The sequence below is a fragment of the Numida meleagris genome, chromosome 4 (genome assembly GCF_002078875.1).
Source record: "Numida meleagris isolate 19003 breed g44 Domestic line chromosome 4, NumMel1.0, whole genome shotgun sequence".
Classification (NCBI taxonomy): domain Eukaryota; kingdom Metazoa; phylum Chordata; class Aves; order Galliformes; family Numididae; genus Numida; species Numida meleagris.
In genome coordinates, this window is record NC_034412.1 from 60561793 (window position 1) to 60583150 (window position 21358).

The 21358-nt window shown below is 37.3% G+C and overlaps 1 protein-coding gene across 4 annotated transcripts in view; it reads right to left on the reverse strand.

The window, feature by feature from the left end:
• Positions 1-21358, reverse strand: part of LOC110398213 (bifunctional heparan sulfate N-deacetylase/N-sulfotransferase 3) — a 75776-nt gene that overhangs the window by 18523 nt on the left and 35895 nt on the right. For all 4 annotated transcript variants that reach the window (XM_021395670.1, XM_021395668.1, XM_021395669.1 and 1 more), the window contains exons 4-7: positions 20186-20340; positions 15109-15294; positions 11516-11644; positions 110-292 (exon numbers count right to left, since the gene is read on the reverse strand). In XM_021395670.1, the coding sequence (XP_021251345.1) occupies positions 110-292; positions 11516-11644; positions 15109-15294; positions 20186-20340 (653 nt within the window). The remainder of the gene's footprint in view (positions 1-109; positions 293-11515; positions 11645-15108; positions 15295-20185; positions 20341-21358) is intronic.

Below are 21358 nucleotides of genomic sequence, written 5' to 3' on the forward strand. Positions count from 1 at the left end.
TTTCTTCACAAGAAACTAAATCTTTTTTCCAAAAAGAAAAAAAAAAAAACAAAAAAACCATCAAGACCACTTTCTTTTTTTTAATCCTTTCATCAGCAAGTCTGCCTACCTGCCAGAGTGGGTCCTTTTGCTCAGGGAATAGCTCAAAGTACTTGCGAGCCAGCTGAACCGGAGGAAGAGTTTGCAGTTTCAGGTTTGTCCAGGTATGAACAAAGTTGGCCAGATTCACAAAGGTATACAGCCCCAGGCGGTCATTTCCATAATTAGACAAGTGTGTCATGAAGATGCTGATCTTTAAAAAACACAAAGAAAGTTTACATTGAGCCTTCGTGTCACTAGATGGCAGTGTAACTACAGGTAATATAAATTTACTTTGCATTTTGCTCTTATTTAGAACTGCAAGTCTTTGATCACATCCATACAGATCTTACTATCTTTGCTCTTCATTGAATTACATCCTCCTTCTCAAGTCAGCTCAATGGAATCAGTGAAGAAAACCGTGGAAGAGGCACCATGAGTTGTGCTGAACTAGAAAATGCTGTCCAACCCTGGGGTTGTAAAATATTTACATAATCTTTATTATTTACTACATAAGTAAATTCACTTAATGGAGAATACAGCAAAAGTAGTACCTGCAGGTTTACTTCATGTGAAATACATATACATTAATATTAGAAAAGTGAATTCTGTTTTAGTGGAAGAGCTACAGCAATTTAAATCTTGCTGCTCCAGCTGTAGGTTGGACAGGATACCCATCACTTCTACAAAGCTATTCCTCAAGCACTGGGCAGATAGTCAAATCATATGCAGGAACAGAAAAAGAAGTCTGAAGCATGACCGAAAACTTCCAAAGTGCATTAAATGTTTCCCCATCCCACAAAAAAACACCAAGCACCTTCACTACTGTCAATTGTAAGGCCGCTTGCATTTTGCTCTTCTAACACTGCACTGTGAAATTCTGACTCGTATAAATCCTCCAATACTACAACATCAGCCCCAAATGCACACTAGCACTCGACATGGAACCAACATCTGCCATCAAGGTTTCTTTCCAGAAGGAGAGAAACATAAATTGAATGCACATAAACTGTACTGCTGAGCAGAGCAGCAATACAGACTGTCAGATGGTCTCTCAGAGGCTGAGGAAGGACTGACGATGAAAACCTCTGCTTTGAAAAATGATCTCTTCTCAAAATCATTTTTTCCTGATGAAACATGCTGTTCTTAAACTGAAATCTGTGATCTTTTGCTTCTCTAGCAGGTTTCTTCCTCCCCCCACACCTTTATTTTATAGGAAAGCTATCCCATAACATATTCTCCAAGCTCAGTTCCATTAAAAATTAGAAACTTGACTCTTTTTATAAAACTGCCAATGTCTTTAGCAGGTAATTTCTATTTCAAGTGAAACTTGAAGTAACCACTTGAAAATGAAAAAAGCTTATCACAAGCTGAATTCTGAAGTCATTTCAAAAACTGAAATAAATATTTTGTAAAGAAATTCCAGCCTTCAATTTAAAAAGGAAAAATAAAGAAATGAAAAACTGGAATCCACAGGTGTATTCTTTTGTTTTGGAGTATTTTACAAACTGGCTTCCTATGACAGATAACTTTCAAAGCTTTAGAACTTCTTTTCTTGAACACCTTACTGTAATGCAATGTATTACTTGCAGTGAATTAAACTGGGGAAAAAATGTGCAATCAGTAGTGTCATTTGGTGACACCTCTTTGGTGAACAAAGTAAACAGAGGGTTTCATTTATTTTGTCTTAAGTAAAATTAGGAGATATATTTCAATTAATCATTAGGATACAATCTTTCATTTCAGACAGCAGCAAGTGCGGTTTTTTTGTGGTGTTTTTTTTTTCCTCCCCTAAATATTCCCTTTTGGCATCAAATAATAAACATCTTGCCAAATCTACAACCTTCTTAAGGTTGCTTTTTTTATTTCAGTTCTTAAAGCAGGAACAGACCAGACACTGGACTGTCATTCTCAACAAGGATACAATCAGAGCGGTTCTGTAAGAAAGGTTAACTTGCTTTCTTGACAACCTCTTTCTTTTCCACACGAGTTGACCTCTGACATTTATCAAGTCAGTTCACCTCCTGGCAACTCCTTACATGCTAAAAACTTCAGCACTGCACTGAAAGAAAAAGCAAAAGAACTTGAAAAGATTCCTAGTTCGGGGAAAATATGTATTATTTTTTCCCCAAAGGGAATTCATTGTAATTTGAAGTATACTAGAAAGGAGGCTAAAAAATTGTTTGGATGCATCACAACAAATCATTTCCATCATACAAAACCATTTCAAGGAAGTGCAGAAATATCAGAGATCTTAGTTCCCATTATGCAGTCATTTTTTACATCAAACAATTTATGTATAGTTAAAAAAAAAGATGGAAGATCAAATGCTGTTTTAAAGCACTCATAACTACATCTTGCAAAGCTGCCCATGTTCAGAGTCACCAAAAACATGACCTAATTTTTTTACATGATAGGAAAGGTCTCCTTTACTTCTGTGTAGCATCAAAAATATTACAGGTCAGCAGACTACCTTCCAAGAAAATGGGAACAAATTTTCTCTCCTCCTGTTGATACTATGCAAGCAAACTCCCAGCACAATCACTTCCCTTGTGCAGAATCAGCAAACAACAATCCTGTGCTTCATAAAACAAACAAGGACTGCTGACTGTATTGGGCGTACGTGGCAAGGTCTTGGTAGCAGGGGACTGCAAGTGTGACCTCTGTGGGCAGAGCCCAGCAGCTGCCTCAGAGCCAGCTCTGGCTACGTTTCTTTGAGAATGGAACACTTCACATATCACAGACTCCTATGGGAGGTGGCTTACAGTCTGTGATGCCAACTTACAGGCACTGCTGCTGCTGCTCTTGGGGCATTCCTGATGGCCTGACAACAACAGCTACATGGCCACGGCATCAGAGAGAGGGACGAGCTTATCCACGTTTCCCTGGCTACTGGAGAAAATGATAGCCAAATGCCATTTCAGTGGTTTGCACCTTGGTGTGGGTCCCATTGCAGGGGAAGCTGAGTTGCTAGCTATTTCCTTGCTTTCCCACCAGTTTGAGCAGAAGTTAACTGATCATTTTGTAGGGCAACACAGATGATGGAAACTCATGCAATTGCCTTTCCATTTACAGGTGTGCAGTTTCACACCTAGACAAAACATAGTGACTATTTTTTGCCTTCTGTATTGAGTTATGATGCTTTGTTTCATTCTATCATATATCATATTCCAACTTTTATTCAAACAAGTTCCAAATAATGAGGATGATCACTTTTCCATGCCAGCTAATAATTACTATACTACATTATTAAAGATTATTCTCTTAAAATTACAGATTGAGAGATATAAAAGGAATTCTTTGGCATCTCAGAAGACTAGACTAGTAAAGTATTTGTTCAATAACCTTGCACCCCTGGGCAATGCCATATAATATAAATAGAGCTTCATATATTCCTTTATTCTGTCTTCAAAAGAGAAGCACGTGTGAATGGATTTATATTTACTCTAACAAGCATTTTAGTCTTTCTTTCAGTTAGAAAGACCCCATTTGATTTTATTATTTTTAGTCCCCTTTTAAAGCTATTTCTTTCCAGGCATCTCAGCATTTTCTTTATCTGAGTGCAGGAAGGATCACCCTTTTTAGCTGTTCCTCATAAACAAACTATCATCTTGGTTGCACTTCAATGCACTCTCCACGGGATTTAGTATCTTTCATGAGGGGACTGAAATGAAATGCAGACAACATTTAAAATGATGGTTTGGGACTAAACCGGGCCTCTAGGCAGCAGCTCCTTTTTTGTTCCAACCCGTCTTCCCATCTTCAGATCAGAGCAGCAGAGGCGCTCTCCCGCACTCTGCATTCTCACAGAGCCTTGCAGGCAGCTGTATCCTCAGCTCCTTTCAGCTGCTTCTCAGCACTTCTGTATTCCTTCTTCCTCAGAATGAAAGGGCAGACTGCTATTTCTGTTTTGCTTTCCTCATTATTATCCCTGATGTTATTTGGGATTCTGACTAGTACTGCAGAGATGCAGGGAAACAAGGACAAGCATTGAGAGGAACAGCCTTTGTCTTTCTGAACACTCATTTTGTGCTGCATATTTCCTTACTACAACATTTCCCAATTAGAGGCAATAGCTTCTGGGTCAACAAATTGCAGTGAAGACTGGGATTGAATTGCTGCTATTAAATCACATATATCAAGAACAGAGAAAACAATAAATGCTTGACAAACAATTTACACCAAACAATAACAAAAAAAAATGCCATGAGTTACCCAGCTTCTAGCAATGGATGTTAGAATCATAGCATCTTTTGAGTTGGGAGGGACCCTTAAAGGCCTTTTAATGAAGTTAAGCACACCACTTTAAAATGAAGTAAAAATAATGACTGACAATTAATTGGGTGATAATATAAAATATATAGAACAAATACGGGTTATAAAATAAACTCTCAGAGGCGCAAGAAACAGGTAGATTTCCAATTTAGTATATTGCTGCTATTTTAGCTACTGAACAAATATTTACAGGCCACAAGAGTATGTCTAACTCTCAGAACACCTATATTCCAGTTAATTTGGCATTGTGTACACTCTGTTTGCAGTTCTGATACTGTCTCCATATTACTCAGAAGAACTTTGGATCAGGTATTCAGAGACTCAGGAATATCAGGCTTTGCTCTATTAGACTCACAAAGTGATAGAATAATAAATTAGATGACAGTCTATGCTTGAACATAGATTATTAATTGGTTCCCTTAAGATCTGTCGGCTACCATAAAAGCTGTGTTCAATTCCACAACATAAAGATTCCAGCTTGCAAATCACTTTTTTGCTCTTAGGCTGTACTACTAGTTTTGTAGATGCCATGGATCTACCCACTTCCAAAGACAGCAAGTCAGCTAGCTGAATTTGATTTACGTAGCAGTACTTGCACTATAAATGTGATGGAGCCAGGGAAGATTTAGAAGATCAAAGAAAATCACATATTTGGGGTAGGACTGAATTACTGGTCTGAGAGTCAGGAAACTTGAATTTATTTTCAGCTTTTCCACAAGGTTGGGTGTTGTTTTTTTTGGCATTCTCCAAAAGCTGTGACTATGCTTGTGATGCAATTTCCTAGCTGGTAACAGAATCTTATTTACAAGCCTGCCCAGGAGGCTTGCTTCACTAACAGCTGTGAAACACTTCTACATGGCTTTCCATTTGAAAAATTTGAAGAAGGGCAATGTTTTCTTCTTGCCCATAATTTAAATGCAATTACTGTGCACTGTTGGAACTACCTCTAGATAGCTTGTCTGTTTCTCAGCCTTTCCTTGGTGCTTGTTCATTTAGTTGCTTTTATATTTTGTCTATACCACCCCCAAAATACCACTCAGGTTGCTATGGGTGGACTGTGAAGAACAGACAGAAGGGCAAGGAATAACTGTATTTTTCAGTCAACCAAGCATAACTGACCTCCCTCACCTCCCCAGCTGATGGCAACTCCCCAAACTCTTGTTGGAGCCCTCATGAGTTACTGACACAGGAATGAGAGAACAGAGAAGAGATGAAACTGTTGAGCCTCCTTTGCAGTCTTTACTGCCTCTCATAATCAGTACAATTAAATATGAAGATGTGGAAAGCTGGACAGACAGAATTGGAAGACTCAAGCCCGACTGCATTTGCTTTTGTATTTTTCTCTGTAGTTCCAAAGCCTGGCTGTTTGTCTTGCTTAGGGTCACATTAAGATCCAGTAGGTTCTGCTGATGCTCATACAAACATTCTCATTTTCAGCTCTAAAGGAGATAATTTCTCCCTCGTTGCAAGTCAATTAGCTTAATAACAGTTATACTGACTGTAACTTGGGAGAGGTAGAAATTAGAGGAAAATAATACTTAGAACTGAATGCATATGAAGATTACAATTATTTTAAGATCAATCAGGTACAGAACCTAAACCATGAACAGTCTTTCCTCCCAGTCATTACTGCTGTAACTGTATGGAGATCACACAGCTGGCTACACATTAGTTTCATTGTTGGGCTGTCAAACATTTGAAGCCTTTCACCAAATTTCTCTCCATGGGGCATTTTCCTTTTTCTTCAGATCTGTAGACATCCACTACTTTGTAAGGAAATGCACATAAGTGCTGTGCAATTACTAAGTTTTGTGTTGTTTGTTTTTCTTGGAGGCAGAAAAGATATAGGAGATTTTTATGAAGTGTGATTTGCCTTAAATATCCATCCGGTAGGATTGCGAAGCTCTTGATTTTTATCTTCCACATTCAAATGAAAAATATCCTGGCATATCTGGGACTAGGTCATGAACGTCTTCTACAAATTTAAGCTGGTACAGCTCAACTCTGGTTGGTTTTAATGGAAAAGGAAAGACATATTATATTGCTTTGGACCATGTTCCTCAAGGAAGTTAGTCTTATATTACAAAAAACTGGGTTTACCAGATTATTTGCATTCTAGAATCAAAATACATCTTCCATATGATGAATTGAAAACTAAAGCAAATAGATGAACAAATTGACTCTAGCAATAAAATCTAATGAACTAGTAGAGAGCAGATGAGAGATACTGCATTTAATAGTGTCAGTCTGCTTCATAAATTTTCTTTTCATTATTGAAATTTTGCACTTAGAAAAACAATACGCTAAAAAAAACAAAAACAACTAAAAAAAACCCAAGCAATGAAACTAGTACGTTTGCCCTGCATCTGGCCTGTCTTATGTTCAGCAATGTGTACAGAAGCAGATGGTAGCAGATGTGTATGATGAAAGTACTGCACATTCTACAGCAGGGAGACATGTGAAAAATAATCCTCTATGAAAGTCTTCCCTGTTCTTAAGGGTAACACAAAGCACAAACATTTATATGGAATCCATGTCTTATCAACTATTGCAGTCATGAATATCCAACCAAATTCAATACTATAGTTAAAATTTTGGTTAAGTTCTTAATGTGAAAAACATTATTTTGGAGATAGATCCTGATACAACTCTCATTTAAATTTTCATTCTCATTTAATTGGTTGGTTTTCTGTTTCAGGACATCTGAAGAGACTTCATTGCCTAGGTTCTCCATTAAATTTCAGGGTTTTTTTAAAAATGTCTTTTCAAATATAAATATTGATCATTTTGAATTCCCTTCAAAGTGGAGTTTTTATTAGTTCTTTGTAGTCTTCTTCAGTCAACTGCTTCCAGTTTTATGCGTAAGATTGAGTCTGCAGAGGGTTCTTGATGAGCTTGGATTTCTACAATGTCATAATAGTCTGTATTATTTTCTCCCCTATCCCTTCCACAATGTGTTAGTGCATTAAAGAATAAGGAACATGGATATACCTATCTCACTAATAAGAATGGCAATGGGAAGGAAATGCTATGATGATCAATTAGTGTATGTTCCACAGAATATACAAACTCGCTGTTAACAACAGGCAAGTTATTTCAGAGAACAGTGAACTCATTCTCCTGCTGTCTGTGTAGGACAGAGTAAGGTAACCCACCATTCATGCATCAATTGAGGTTGCTGGCCACACAGCACTTAGGAGAACAAGAGCTGTTCAATTTGTTTGCCTGTTTCTCTGTAGCCTCCATCAGCTGCAGGTACAGGTGAGTGGTCCTTTACTTCTTTGAGCTCTCTGTGATTGCCAAGTGTTGCTCTGACAGGAGCTGCTCTAATAGCTAATCTCTAGCTGCTGATCCCATGGGAGAACGTGTACATCATTAGAGAAAATGGTGGAATATGCAGCGTCGTCTTTAGCAGATTCCTGGCTGGTACATTTTAATTCTAGAGAACATTTAATGGAAATATGTTTTATTAATTAAAAACTTCACTGAATATTGCAGACAGAATCTGGAGTCACTGAAAATTCTAACAACTTTATCAAGCAAAATACTTGCTTAATGTTTTACTGTCAGTAAAGATTCTTCATTTATTTAAATATGCTGATTTAAGTGTTGCGAAAGTCAGTTGGGATTTATTTGGGAATGACTCTGGTGCAGCTAACGCAAAATAAACAAACTGTTAAAGAAATAATATTTTTTTTAATAAGGGGATGCCATATTTCACAAAACTAGCAGGAGGCTTTACTTACTCTGGGATACGCAGTTAAGCATAGCAAAGCCAGAAGCCTGCTATTGTTTAAACATTTCAAAATGAAGCTAAAATGCAAATATGCTTAATTCAGACTCCTTTTAATTGATAGGATCATCTCTCCTTGGGACTGTTAATATGGTTTCAATACCACTTAGAAGCAGTTATACCTCTTTGCCAGCTGTCTCCACGGACATCCAGGTTCTTCCCTATAAGGAAGTTTACCAAAGCACTGGGAACAAGGAGAAGAACAACCTTGTGCTCTTACATTCAACCGCTACTACTCTAAAAGTGCAATCCATGTTTTCCTTGTAGCTTTGCCACAGACCTCCCTGGATAAATTTGTGCAAGTCACACAATCTCCCTGTAAGCCAATTATCTAACTGATAACATGGGGGAATTAATACCTGTATGCTAGCAATGCAGACTGCTGAAGGCTTTTTTCTGTGTGTGTGCGTGTGTGGAAAAAATTTTGTGCAAGATCCTGATATAGTATGATCTTGCCTAAGGGCCACTGTAGTCAGCAAGATCTTTAACAGAAGAAATACATACTAAATATTATTCGAGAAGTAGATAACATGATTTAGTACTATTCAGGCTCTTTTTCAGCTTCATGGCTCTTCAGCATTCTGAATGCTTTATGAACACAATGGGTATAGCCATCAACATCATTTTACAGCCACTACCAGATCACAATTTAACCAGCAGTGAGGGCTCATAAATACATACCAAATAAATACAGCTTGTAGACCACAAGATTAGCTACCAATTCTTATTTCCCATATAAAATATTACCAGTAGAGATCATTTGCAGAGCAGGATTTCCTGTGTAGCCTGATGCTTTTCTTACATGCAAGACCTCTGACTACAGAATGCCTTGGGAAAATGACAACACCACATCTCATGTCAAAAGCTCACAGATTCACATATGGTTTGGTACTTTTTTTGGTTTATTCTGCAGTTTGTAGTTGATTCTGGTGTACTACAAAGAAGCAGAGCCTCTCCTGTGAATAGCTGCCATTACACGACCAGACTGCACAGAAAATTTGAGTAGTATTCTTAGGGGCATTTATTTCAATATAGAGTAGTATACAATTCCTAAAGTAACAGTCTAATAACTTACACTTCAGAAACTATATTCACTTTAGATTAGTAATCCAGAATAACACAAGAAATGTAATGAAGGCCTTTGTTAAGATTAACATTTAATTTACACCCACATTTTCATTTTTTTTAAATGAAATATTTATTTACTCTTGAGATGACACTGTTATGGTTTCTGGTTAATGTTCCTTCTTAATAGTTTTTTTACCAGTGACAAAAAAGGTTTAGAAAACATCTTCTAATAGAATTTTTGTGTCCTCTGACAGGCTAGATGTTTCATATTAATTTATTCATACAGAAATCCTGACAGTTTTAATGAAATACAGGAAAGCTTATGAAATTCAATCTGCCACTTCATAATTTGACAAATGTATAAAACCCTGACTTGTGTGTAGGGGTACAAGTACAAAGTGGTGCAAATACAAATCCTACAAATAAAACAAAAAACAACCAAAGATGCAAAACCTGATCTTCACATTGGTTACCTGCCAGACTAATGCTTACAACTTTACAAACTGTTTATATGCATATATATATAAAGCCCATCACACCATCTTTTTGAAGATGCTCCTTAAAAAGATTACAACCATTCATTTTCAGTATATTTTGGTATGATATTCGTTTACAGTTGTATTTAGAAGAAAATAACTTCTTTTAGCCTGCATTGTATTGGGAATGTCATATTTCTCAGAAATATGTGACTGTACCATCCACATTGCAATGCAACAATCAGAGATCACAAAGCACTATCTAAAAACACATTTCTGTACTCACATTCAAGTATGCAAGGCACGATGCTAAAATGTGTTTGATTTATATTAATAACCATAGTCATTTCACTGCTTGTCTTTCCTCCATTCTCTATTCTTTCAACTTGAAAGGGTTGTGCTTCAAGTAACCACATTAAGTTTTGCTGTTTCACCTCTGTTGTAAGAAAGGTTTTGTCTAAGTTGTGGCTGTGTTTCCAACATGGAATACACTTTGTTCTGACTAAAAGTGTTGTTACAATATGGTTTCCTCCAAGTCTCCTTTGCTGAGCTAGAAACTCTTACTTAGTATCTATACAAACTCCCAAGCATTGCTATGGCACCAATTCCCTCCCCTCTAAAGCATTTTCCAGGTCTCACCTCTCTTAATGTGCCTTGCCTGACATGATAAATATTAAATTTAGTACTGGGACGTACCACCATCCCCTAGTAGGCAGAGCATGGGTGCAGAGGAAGTGAAGCTTTTCTTCCCTACATTTGCTACGTGAACATGAAAAATAAAGGAGAACGAAACACAGTAACTACTCTCAGAGAAACAAAATAACAGCCTCAAAGAATCTGAGGTATGAAAAATAGACCTGCATATAAATAGCTGAAGCAGTTGGGCAGAAGGTTTGGTTTTTTTTTCCCCCATTGGACTTCCATTAAATTTCAGAGGATTAAAAAAGGCACAAAAGTACCTTGGCTATTATTCCAAAGGATTTGAGTGGAAGTATGCTCTGTTCCCTTTGAGTGTTCTGGAAAACCCACTCCTAGGGTTTAAATTTGGATGAAGCAGGTGTAGCAAATTTTATTTATATGGTTCTCCAAGAAAACAGCATCTGTCATCATTCCTTTTAAATTTCAGTTTAATTTAACTTTGGATGAAAAATTAACATAAAATGTTGTCTAAGAGGTCAGTTTTAATGCAACTGGCCTAATCTGGTGCCATTTTGAAGTACTGTACCGCTCTATTCTGTCAATATTCAGTAGTTTCATAGCCTAGTTTGTTATTTATTCTATTAAATATAAATGAAAGGTTAAACAGATACACTAACTCAGTGGTTCATTTATTTCTATCTTTTCCTTGAAGCTTTTATAGAGCGGCAACTGCACATTCTCATAACAGATTTACGTGCCAGCACTTCTTGCTTGCAACCTTCTCAGACCAATGGGTGTTCTCAACGTTCTGTGAGTTCTAAAGAGCAGGATAATGGATTTCACCTGAGGCACTTGTCTCAGAGTAATACCAGTTCTTAACACTTTAACTCTCTTAAAAATTAAATTTCAGAGCTCTTATTTCATGCAGAAGTAAAACAGAACAAGAAATATTTCTACTCCTACATTACTAACAAAACAGTATTCAAAAATGTTGCGATTACATTTTTATGACTAACAGAACATAAATAATATTATATTTTAAATTCATTTATTTGAAAAGGCACAAGAGCTAACTCTGTGACAAATCATTACTGTATGGATATCAGCTCTGATTAGCCTTGAAGCACTTATTTGATTCTCCTTTAACTATTTTTTTTAAATAGTTTCAGAATTACATTGTACTCACTGGATTGAGAACCACTGTGAAGAACAGCTCTCCACCTTGGATACTTTTGTCTAGTTCCTTTGGGCCTCCAGGATACTCTTTATAGAAAATAGTGTGGGTGAATAAGCCACAGGTTTGCCTAGGAAGTACCTGAATTTAATTAAAAAAAAAGCAACAAAAGATTCAAGAGAAATTCACAAACCAAAACTGTTCATACATTTCATGAGATAATAAAAGCCAGGTAAGTAACACAACTGATAATGTTCCTTTGTTATAACTACTTTGTAGTTTTGGCATTGCAATGTTGCCAAAAGTCAACAATAATTTAGTTGAATTAATACACTGACAGATGAATAAATAGAGTTTACAGAAAGAAACAGTGGTTTTATTATGAGTTATAACATCCAAAAATTCATCACATTTTCTTTGAAACTGGAGATTGATCTCAGTAGGTATGTCACAATTAAGCACCTTCCTCATACTAATTGTGTCCATATTACCTAGTCTTAATAATGTGTTTGAAGTGTGATCGTCAAAGATTTCTAAAATTTTAAAATAATTTGAAATGTAATCTGAAATATTATTAATCTATTTTGTATTTATTGGTTCCATCTTTTATTTAGAAGATGGTTTTGCTATACGATTGAACTACAACTTGAAATCATTTTTTTTGGCTTAGGTATTACCAACAATAGCAATTCTATGCTGATGTGATGAATTTTACTGATTTTTTTGTCTTTGTTTTATGGATTTTATTCATATTGTATGAAATAGTTTCTTCTCACTCAGCTGTGCTGGTTTTGTAAGACCAGTCACAATAAAAAGTAGCAGAAACTAAAGAATGTATTTTTAAAGACATCCAAAGAACAAATCTTTTGAATAAGCAAAACTAATAAGTGCCCTTAAAATTTCCAGTAGAACCTCAACATACTTTCTATCAACCTCAGAAAATAATTTGCTGGGGAATATTTCAATTACATCTACTGTTTATGGAAATTCAACATCTGAATACTGATGGTCATGTATAATTCTTAAACTAAGACTACTGCCAAATCTTTTAGTCCAATTTGGAACATTGATTATATAATAGTTAAAACTTTTTAAATGTGCAAATCTCTTACTTGACAGTTACTGTGGTTTTGCAGATACTCTTTCTGTTGCAGTGACATTTCTCAGTATCTTTTGATATTATTCAGGATGCTGTGATCATGGTTTGTAAATTCTGTGTTGTCATAACATGTATGGAATTTGTGTGCTTGCTATAAACTTGCATATGCTTTTTTAAAAACTTTGGATTTCTCTGATGAAATATGAGAACAATTCCTCACTCAGACAGTGAATGAAGATGTACTGGACGGGAAATGCTCTGGCAAGTCTTACACAACGATTTTATTACTGCATGTATTCATCACTATAAGCCCCCACATGTAAAACATTAATGTGTTTGCCCCGGAGAACTGAAAGTTTGAGACTCCTGAAACAGGTGGTTTTATACAATTGTTCTCAGTAAATTGATGTTTGGCCCCGCTGTCCTTTTTCCTTGTGCTAAATGTGTGTCACTGTTTATCTTCAAATGTTTCTTTAACAAAAATTTATGAAAGAGATTTCTGGAGATTCTCAGAGTCAATCAGTCTTACTCAAGTGCTCAACGTCCTCTGAACATAACCACAAACACATTTTTTTTTACACACCACTAATGCTTTGAGGAGAATAAACTTTAGCTCAAATCTGTACGGTGTTAGTTTCTTCCTGGATGTCTGGAGATCATTTCATCTTAATTCACCCCAAAATAGAGCAGAACATTAAAACTTTGACATATTATTATTCCACTTAGAAAAGCGGTATCCATGGTAACTGGAGGACAATATCAGAATTAAGTGAGAAGCTCAGCAACAGTCCTGTACTAAGGCACATGACCCTTCAAAACTGTGGCTATATCCAGAGGTATAACACAAATCACACACCAGTATCTTTCCTGTTCACCAATTTCCTACATGCTCCAAAAGAAATCTACTCAAGCCCATATCATAAAGTATTTCTGAAAGTTGTTTTCAAACAGTTTGCAGATAATGATGTTATCTGAATCAGAAATAGCTTGTGTCTCTGTGACCCAAAGGTATTAACATAATCCCTTCCATGTTGGTATTCACAACACTTTTGGCAAATACTGCTGTCAGTAAAATACACTGTGAATTATGTAATACAGAAAACTTGTGTGATTTGATTTGTAGCTGCATCAACTGTGCAGTTTCACAGCCTGAGGGGGAGTCTTCCTTCCCTTCACCTTGTAGGTGTTTGCCCTGCATCCAGACTGACCACCTGGGTCCAAAGCCTAGCTGGGGTTAAGTCACAGTGCAAAGCACAGTTCACATTTCTGTATGGTAAGAAGCAAAATGAGGTCAAATGTGCATAGTTCAAATGGAAGAAAAAATATTTATGCATAAAGATCCATATTCTCAGATAAATAAACTGGCAAAATTATTCTGCAGTTAATGGTAGTGTGTAAATTTAAAACCTGCTAAAAATCTAACTCATTCTGTTTAAAAATGCACAGTTGACTATTTTCTTGAGACCTCTGAATCAGTATTTAACAGTAGGAACAGAACAGTTAACAGTCTGTTAACTGCTAACAGCAGGGTTCCTGGAGGCCACCTTCTTCAGCAGTAACATCATCAGCAAAAGACTGATTTTAATTAACAAGATACTGTCAAATATATCTTGCTACTTATGCAAAACAATAAGAGCTTCTTACAATGTGAACTTCCAGGGTGTCATGCTTTTTCTGTTTAGAAATAAAGAGTTTGTAAAATACAAGTGCAAGTGCAAGGTCTTGCACCTGGGTTAGGGCAATGCCAAGCACCTCTGTTGGGCAGAGGTTGCTTGGGAGCAGCTCTGAGGAGAAGGATTTGGGGGTGTCCATTGATGAAAGATTCAGTATGAGACAGTAGTATGCACTTGCAGCCCAGAAGGCCAACTGTATCCTGGGTTGCATCAAGAGAAATGTGACCAGCAGGTTGAGGGAGGTGATTCTGTCCCTATACTCTACTATCAAGAGACCCCACCTGGAGTACTGTGTCCAGTTCTGGGGCCCCCAACACAAGAAGGACATCAAACCATTGGAGCTGGTCCAGAGGAGGGCCACAAAGATGTTCACAGGGCTGGCGCACCTCCCCTATGGGGACAGGCTGAGAGAGCTGGGGCTCTTCAGCCTGAAGAAGAGAAGGCACCAGGGGGACCTTACAGTGGCCTTCCAGTAACTGAAGGGGGCCTAAAGGAAAGCTGGGGAGGGACTTTTCATAAGGGCAGGTAGCAACAAGACAAGGGGAAATGGCTTTAAACTGGAAGGGGGTAGATTTAGACTACATATTAGGAAGAAATTCTTTAATGTGAGGGTGCTGAGACACTGGAAGAGATTGCCCAGAGAAGTTGTGGATGCCCCCACTCTGAAGGCATTCAACGCCAGGCTGCATGGAGCTTTGAGCAACCTGGTCTACTGGGAGGTGTCCTTGCCTATAGCAGGGGGGTTGGAACTAGATGATCTTAAGGGTCCCTTCCAATCCAAACCATTCTATGATTCTATGAGTGGTGGTAATATAATCAGAAATACAACTCACCATTATATTTTTGTGGATGAAGCCTCGTCTGTACCTTGCAGGCTTCAGATGCGGATATTCTTCTGTGCTGGTAACTCTGATATTCCAGACCTTTTTCCAGGCATCATAAAGTTGAACATGTACTGGATATACTCCAGAATGGTGAGGAGCCACTGCGTAGCCCATGTCAGTTGGAATACCATGTTCCTGAAACACAACAGTACAACAACCACTTTCAAAAAATAAAGAAACAGTATTTTGGCATTTCACTAATCCTTCGTGAGAGATCGGGAGTATGTCTGAAGCACAAATAATGGGGACATTATAATACATTGTGGTATGTAACGGAGAAGGAAGGCAGCATGGTGAAGATGGAACACAAGACTTTGAAACATAAGACTAATAAGTATTTTTACAAGTATGAAGGGAAGAGTGATATAAACACATTTTACATTGATTTATTTAATCAATGCATTAAACACTTCTGCACACTTTCAAGTTCTCACAAGGAATTTGCTCACAAACTAAGAACTGAGAGGGAAAAGTACTGGCACACATGCAACAAAATGGCACTTGGCACTTAGAATAAGAAAAACATGATTTCCACTTTATGTCCCTATACAAACAGTTAGCTGAATTTCACTAAAGATCATCCTGTTTCTCCTCTAGTCTGCTAGAAGCATAAAATCATATTCAAAAAACAACCATTTTAGTGTCATTTAAATAAAGAGAAAAAATTGTGATGTGTAAAACTGAAGACAATAAGTAGATGTTCATAGAATAACCCTTTTTCATAGAATGATAGAATCACTTGGTTTGCAAGAGACCTCAAGGATCATCAAGCTCCAACACTCCTGCTGCAGGCAGGGCCGCCAACCTTCGTATCTAATACTAGGCAAGGCTGCCCAGGGCCCCATCCAACCTGGCCTTGAACACCTCCAGGGACGGGGCATCCAAAACCTCTCTGGGCTGCCTGTTCCAGCACCTCACCACTCTCTTTTGTAGTAAATCTTTCATTTTTGCAGACTTCTATCATTTAACTGACCTTGCTAGCATTATCTTCTCTTGAGATTCAGTGTATTTTCTTTCCAGTTTCTGGTTTCCAATGTACTCTAATGAATTTTGACACTTTTTCTATTTTCTTTCAAAAGAAGAGCACACAAGCACATACTTCTGCTTATCCATATGATGCTGTGTGGCAATATTTTGAAAAACTGCCGTTGCAAACAAAACCGTTGCATTGTTTAAGAGGTTTTTTTTTTCATATTGTTTGTGCCATCATCTTCACCATATTTTCCAATTACTCTTCATGTGAAAAGATAAGAGGTGGGTGATACTTGGGTCTCTTCCACTGAATAAAACAATTACTAAGGAATACAAAAAACTCTTAAGTCTTATCTCAAAGCAAAATGGGCTCATGACCTTAGAAAAATAATCTTTCTTCACCTTTTCTGGAGAAGAACTACTGCATGAAAGCTGATGTACTGGGTGGACAGGAGAGCAAAGACAAGAAAACAGGGTACACATTTTAAAAAAAGGTATGCTGAAAAACATGGGAATTGTCCCACTTTTTATATAAGGGATTTAATGTGAAAGAAGATTAGGTAGACATGAAAGAACTCTTTCTGACAAGAAAGAAAAGCCTGAGCAGGAAGTGCGTTCTGCAGGAAGTGCTTATGACACACTATGAGGAGGCTGAACAAAATCCATACAATATTGCAATGAAAAAAATCCTGAAAGAGACATTCTTCTTCTGCCTACATTGAAAAGTTCCTGTACTGCCTAAAGTACTGAATCTGCACAGCCTCATTTGTTTCCACTATCACATGTTCACAAATATTTGGTACATAAACCAAGTGATGTGTAAGCAATTCATTACATGGAAGACCACATTACAGCAATAAATGTAATGTTTTTAATATAAAATGTTGCATGCTTAACTGCTGTCAACTTCATCAGGTACAAACAGATGCTCTAATTTAAAATACCCAAGAATTTTACACAGAATCTATGATATTTTTTAAATCACATCTACTGGATCTTCTGTGTTTCCGGTTTCACTGTAGAAAGTAACAGTGCTGTGTATAAGCATTTGACACCGAAATCTGAATAACAATATGCCCCTTCCTTTCCAAACACCGTAAGAGATTTTTCTCCTATTTATGTGTGTTTTGCTTTCCAGAACAGTGAATCCCTTGAATTTTACAGTAGCTTTCATTGCAGATATCCTTTTCCTTAGAAGTTCCTCAACCTAAACGGGTAAATTGTCCTTGAGTCACAAATACTATTAGGTGCATAGAGGGTGAAAAGCACGAGTTTTTGTACCCATAGGTGGGTGTATGTTTGTGAGAGGTAGATTTTGTTTTTGCAGTGGAAGTTTCCAGTATTTCTGTATGTATTGTAGAATAAGTTGTTTTCTACAAAGAAAGCTGCTGAACAAAGTGAAGTTGAGACTACGGTGTTCTGCCCTGGGTAGAATTGGCACAGGCACAAGGTAAGGTAAATACGCAGGACAGGGAGAGCCTAGCACAGGACAGAACGAATGTGCTAACTTTTGGAAACACTGTCCTCCTATCTCCATATAAAAGTACAAAACATACCTAAAAACAATAGGTTGGTAACAAACCTTATATGGAAACATATCGTAGCAACAGTGTCAGGAAGACTGTGAGCCTGAGATGCTCAACCAGTGAGTGCCAGGAGAGATATTACATGTGTCGGCCCCAAGGAATGTAATGGAGTGGATTTCATTGACTAGGCATGCAATTTCTCCCTTGCCAGTAGGGAGCGTGAGCCCATTAATGTAATAATGAATAAACTGCTGTTCTCACGAACATCTTACTTGAACAGAAATCTTTGATTCCGAGCATTTCTCACATGTTCATGCACAAATGAAGATGCACCTATGCATTCTTAATGTTTATTATTTATGCTAAGTTTAAACAGTCAAGATTCAATATTAGATGTATCTAAGTAAGATATGATAGCTTTACTAACAGCTCAAAACAAAGCTAATTTGCAAAAAACAGCATTTGTTTCTGCTCCAGAAGAACATGGGAAATAAGAAGAGAGCTGTTAAATCTTCACGGGAAGAAAGCTGTTGTTTTCTCACTGTATAATGGCGTGATTAACAGACAGATATGGTTTAATCTCATTGGAGAAACCTGATATTTTAATATTTAAAATACAGTTGTAATTATTATTTTCCTATGGCCACGCACAGCACACTAGGAACACCAAATGGGACATAAGATTTTATCACCCTGAGGTTGGTGTAGCTTTTGGAATTCTGGTAAGGTCTCAGTGTTCCTCAATGAGACCAAGGCACCGCTTCACTGATCTCACCACACCCACGGAGCATGTAATCTGCGGCTCTGCAGCTGGAGTGCAGTATGCATAATGTGCCATGGTAGGAAAGAGTAAGATCTGGCCTTGGTTTTTAGTGCTTGGGAGATAAAAGAGTGGTGACACAATCTGTTACACAGCTTTACACTATTTAATTTCATCACAGATATTTCAATTCCTTTTTCTTTTATCTTAATCTTTTCTACTTCACTTAAGCATGCATAAACATCAGAAAGAATAATCTTTACAGAACATGTAAGAAATTGTATTCTCTAATGTCCCATTTAATCTTCCTCATTTAGCTCTAAACAAACGTCTGGATTTTAAGGCTTCTTTTTCAAGTTTTACAATATGCAGAATTAAATATGTAACCAATATCTTTCATTCTAATTATGAACCTATCATATTCAATGTCTTAGTATCTCACCGATTTCAGTCACTAATTCCCAAGTTGAGCATTCCACACACACTATGCACATTTAGTTTGATAAGGCATCAGCATTTTCAGCCTCTTTCAAATAAGGAGAACACTGATCTCTGTTATTAATCTCAGTGCTTTAAGCAAATGAAACGAGTAGCAGGCTACTATACATAGCTTCAGCCATGAGAAAGGTTTAATATAAAGTATCTCTACGTATTAAGAGTATTGAAAGTAGAGAAGAAAATAGGAACTGATGAAATTACCTAAACCAGTTGAATACGACTTTTTCTAGTAACACACTTTAATAGTTACATCGTGTAGACTAAGCCCAGGGGATGTCTTAGGTCCTTTTCCATCACACAAGAACTACAAGAACTAATTTAATTTCAAGTGGACCTTTCAAAAGTATGCAGAACCACAGACAAAGAAAAAAAAAGAAGTTCAAGAAAAAACACAGAGTGTTTAAATTTTCATAGTCCTCTCTTTTACTGAAATATTTTCCTTAAAGGAAACAGTAAAACCAAGGTGGCCTGTACTCAGTATAACTACAATTTGCAGTAGACTTGATAAAGTTTTTGGTAGGAAGAAAGCATACACTGTTCTTAAAGCAAAGCTTTCAAACACAAGTTTTAATTGCTTGATATATCTATGCCTTTCACCTCCACTCACTGACAAATGACCATCAGTATACTGGTTTTTGCACTGGTATTTCAAAGCGATCTCTTCTTCACAGAAACAAAATAATTACCTACCAGCTAAAAAACAGCCACTGTGTTTTGAGCAGGGGAAGTAAAATTAGGCCACTGGAAGAATAGAAGTGTTTCAACAAATAGTATTTTTGGAGGTATTCTGATATAACACTTCTTTATGTCTTTACATTCAACCAGTACAACAGCTATTGGCCCTCAAATCCTATTATCTGTGCAAAACATACACCTAAATAGTAAAATTTCCATTGAAATTTTCCAGCCTAAGAGACCACTAAGAACAGCTGAAGTGCATTTACAGCAGCAGATCTCAAGCACAGGCATTGTGCCACGCTCTGCTTTTGTCTTCCAGACATCTGTTAGTTGTTTACACAGCCCCGTTGCTAAAACAAACTAGAATGTTTCCAAATTTTAAGTATTCTGTCCTGCTTCTCTTAAAGTGCATTAGTCAGGGCATGGTGGGGGTGGTTGATTCTCTATGCACTCAAGTAGTTAGAAGATGGACAGAGCAGGTTCAGTGATGTGTTCAGAATTCTCCAGCTTGCCAGCACTGATTTTCCTAAAGAACAGAAATAATGGTTTCTTAATACCTAAATTCAATATGAAAAGCAAAAATATTACTCACTAAGGCAAATTTTTTGTTGAGGATCATTTGCTCCACCAGCGACGACTCATTGTGGAAGAGATGAGGCTGCATGTGACTCCACATATGGGGAAACCACCAAAACTCATCCACAGATCTCAACAGCAGGTCATCACCTTCATCTTCCTCCTCAGTGCCTGAAAAAAAAATAAAAATCCTTGAAGTATACATTGTGATCTTGCAAGTGTTTGAAAATATAAGAAAGAAATTAGCAAAACAAATTTGACTTTTCAAAGTACTGAGGATTTTAAATGTTTCCAAGTACACATTCCTTTCCCTGAAGTAAGATTGGGCGATCCATTTTCACAGCATCTTGAGTGTATAGTACAGTACTGTCCTCACATCCATGTGTTGTATCAATAACATTAGAAGCTAAGGGACAGAAGTTGAGGAATTGCATAAAAGACTGTTTAGGATAAATGAAAATATTGCAACTCTTTACTGGTATTCCTTATCCAAATTAAATTTATTCTCCAATCAAACTCCTTTTCCTTTTGTTAACTATGTTATGTGGAAATATTTTTTTTTCCAGCAGCCTTTTGAAAACATTTTGCATAACACAATTGTTTTATCTTCTTTCTAATTCTCACTATTCCAATTGCAACCTGTTCAGAGGTTCCCAGAAACCTGCATCTTCAAAGGTACCGAAAAGGTGGTTGGAGCTTCTTGAATTATTTCTCAGTCCACAGATGTCTTTTCAGGTGCTCTCCTCGTCTGTTCCTAATGATATGGCGCCCTGGAACAGACCCTGCAGCAATTTCTAATTGCTATGCTGATTAATAGGAATCACTCAGGCAGCAGCATGTAGCTGTCTTGCTCTCCTAGACCTCTCATACTACAAATACATCAGTAAATAAGATGGTGACAGGCCTGACCCTGAGCCAGCTGGCCAATGTGATGCTCATAAATTCCAGTCGGGAAGAGAAGCAGCTGCATCCCAGGTACCTGCTGGGAATGGGTCCCTGACCATGCTTCCTGCCGGGGTGGACACAGGAGTGTGGGGTTGGCCTGGACCAAGAACACTTCAGAGATTGTTCCCATAACTCAACAGCAATGACCATTGCTTTCAGCAACATGCCTGCTCTTCAGCTCTAAATAATTTCCTAGCAGAGACTTAGCCTGTGTCTCTGACAGCACTTCAGGAATGGGAAATAC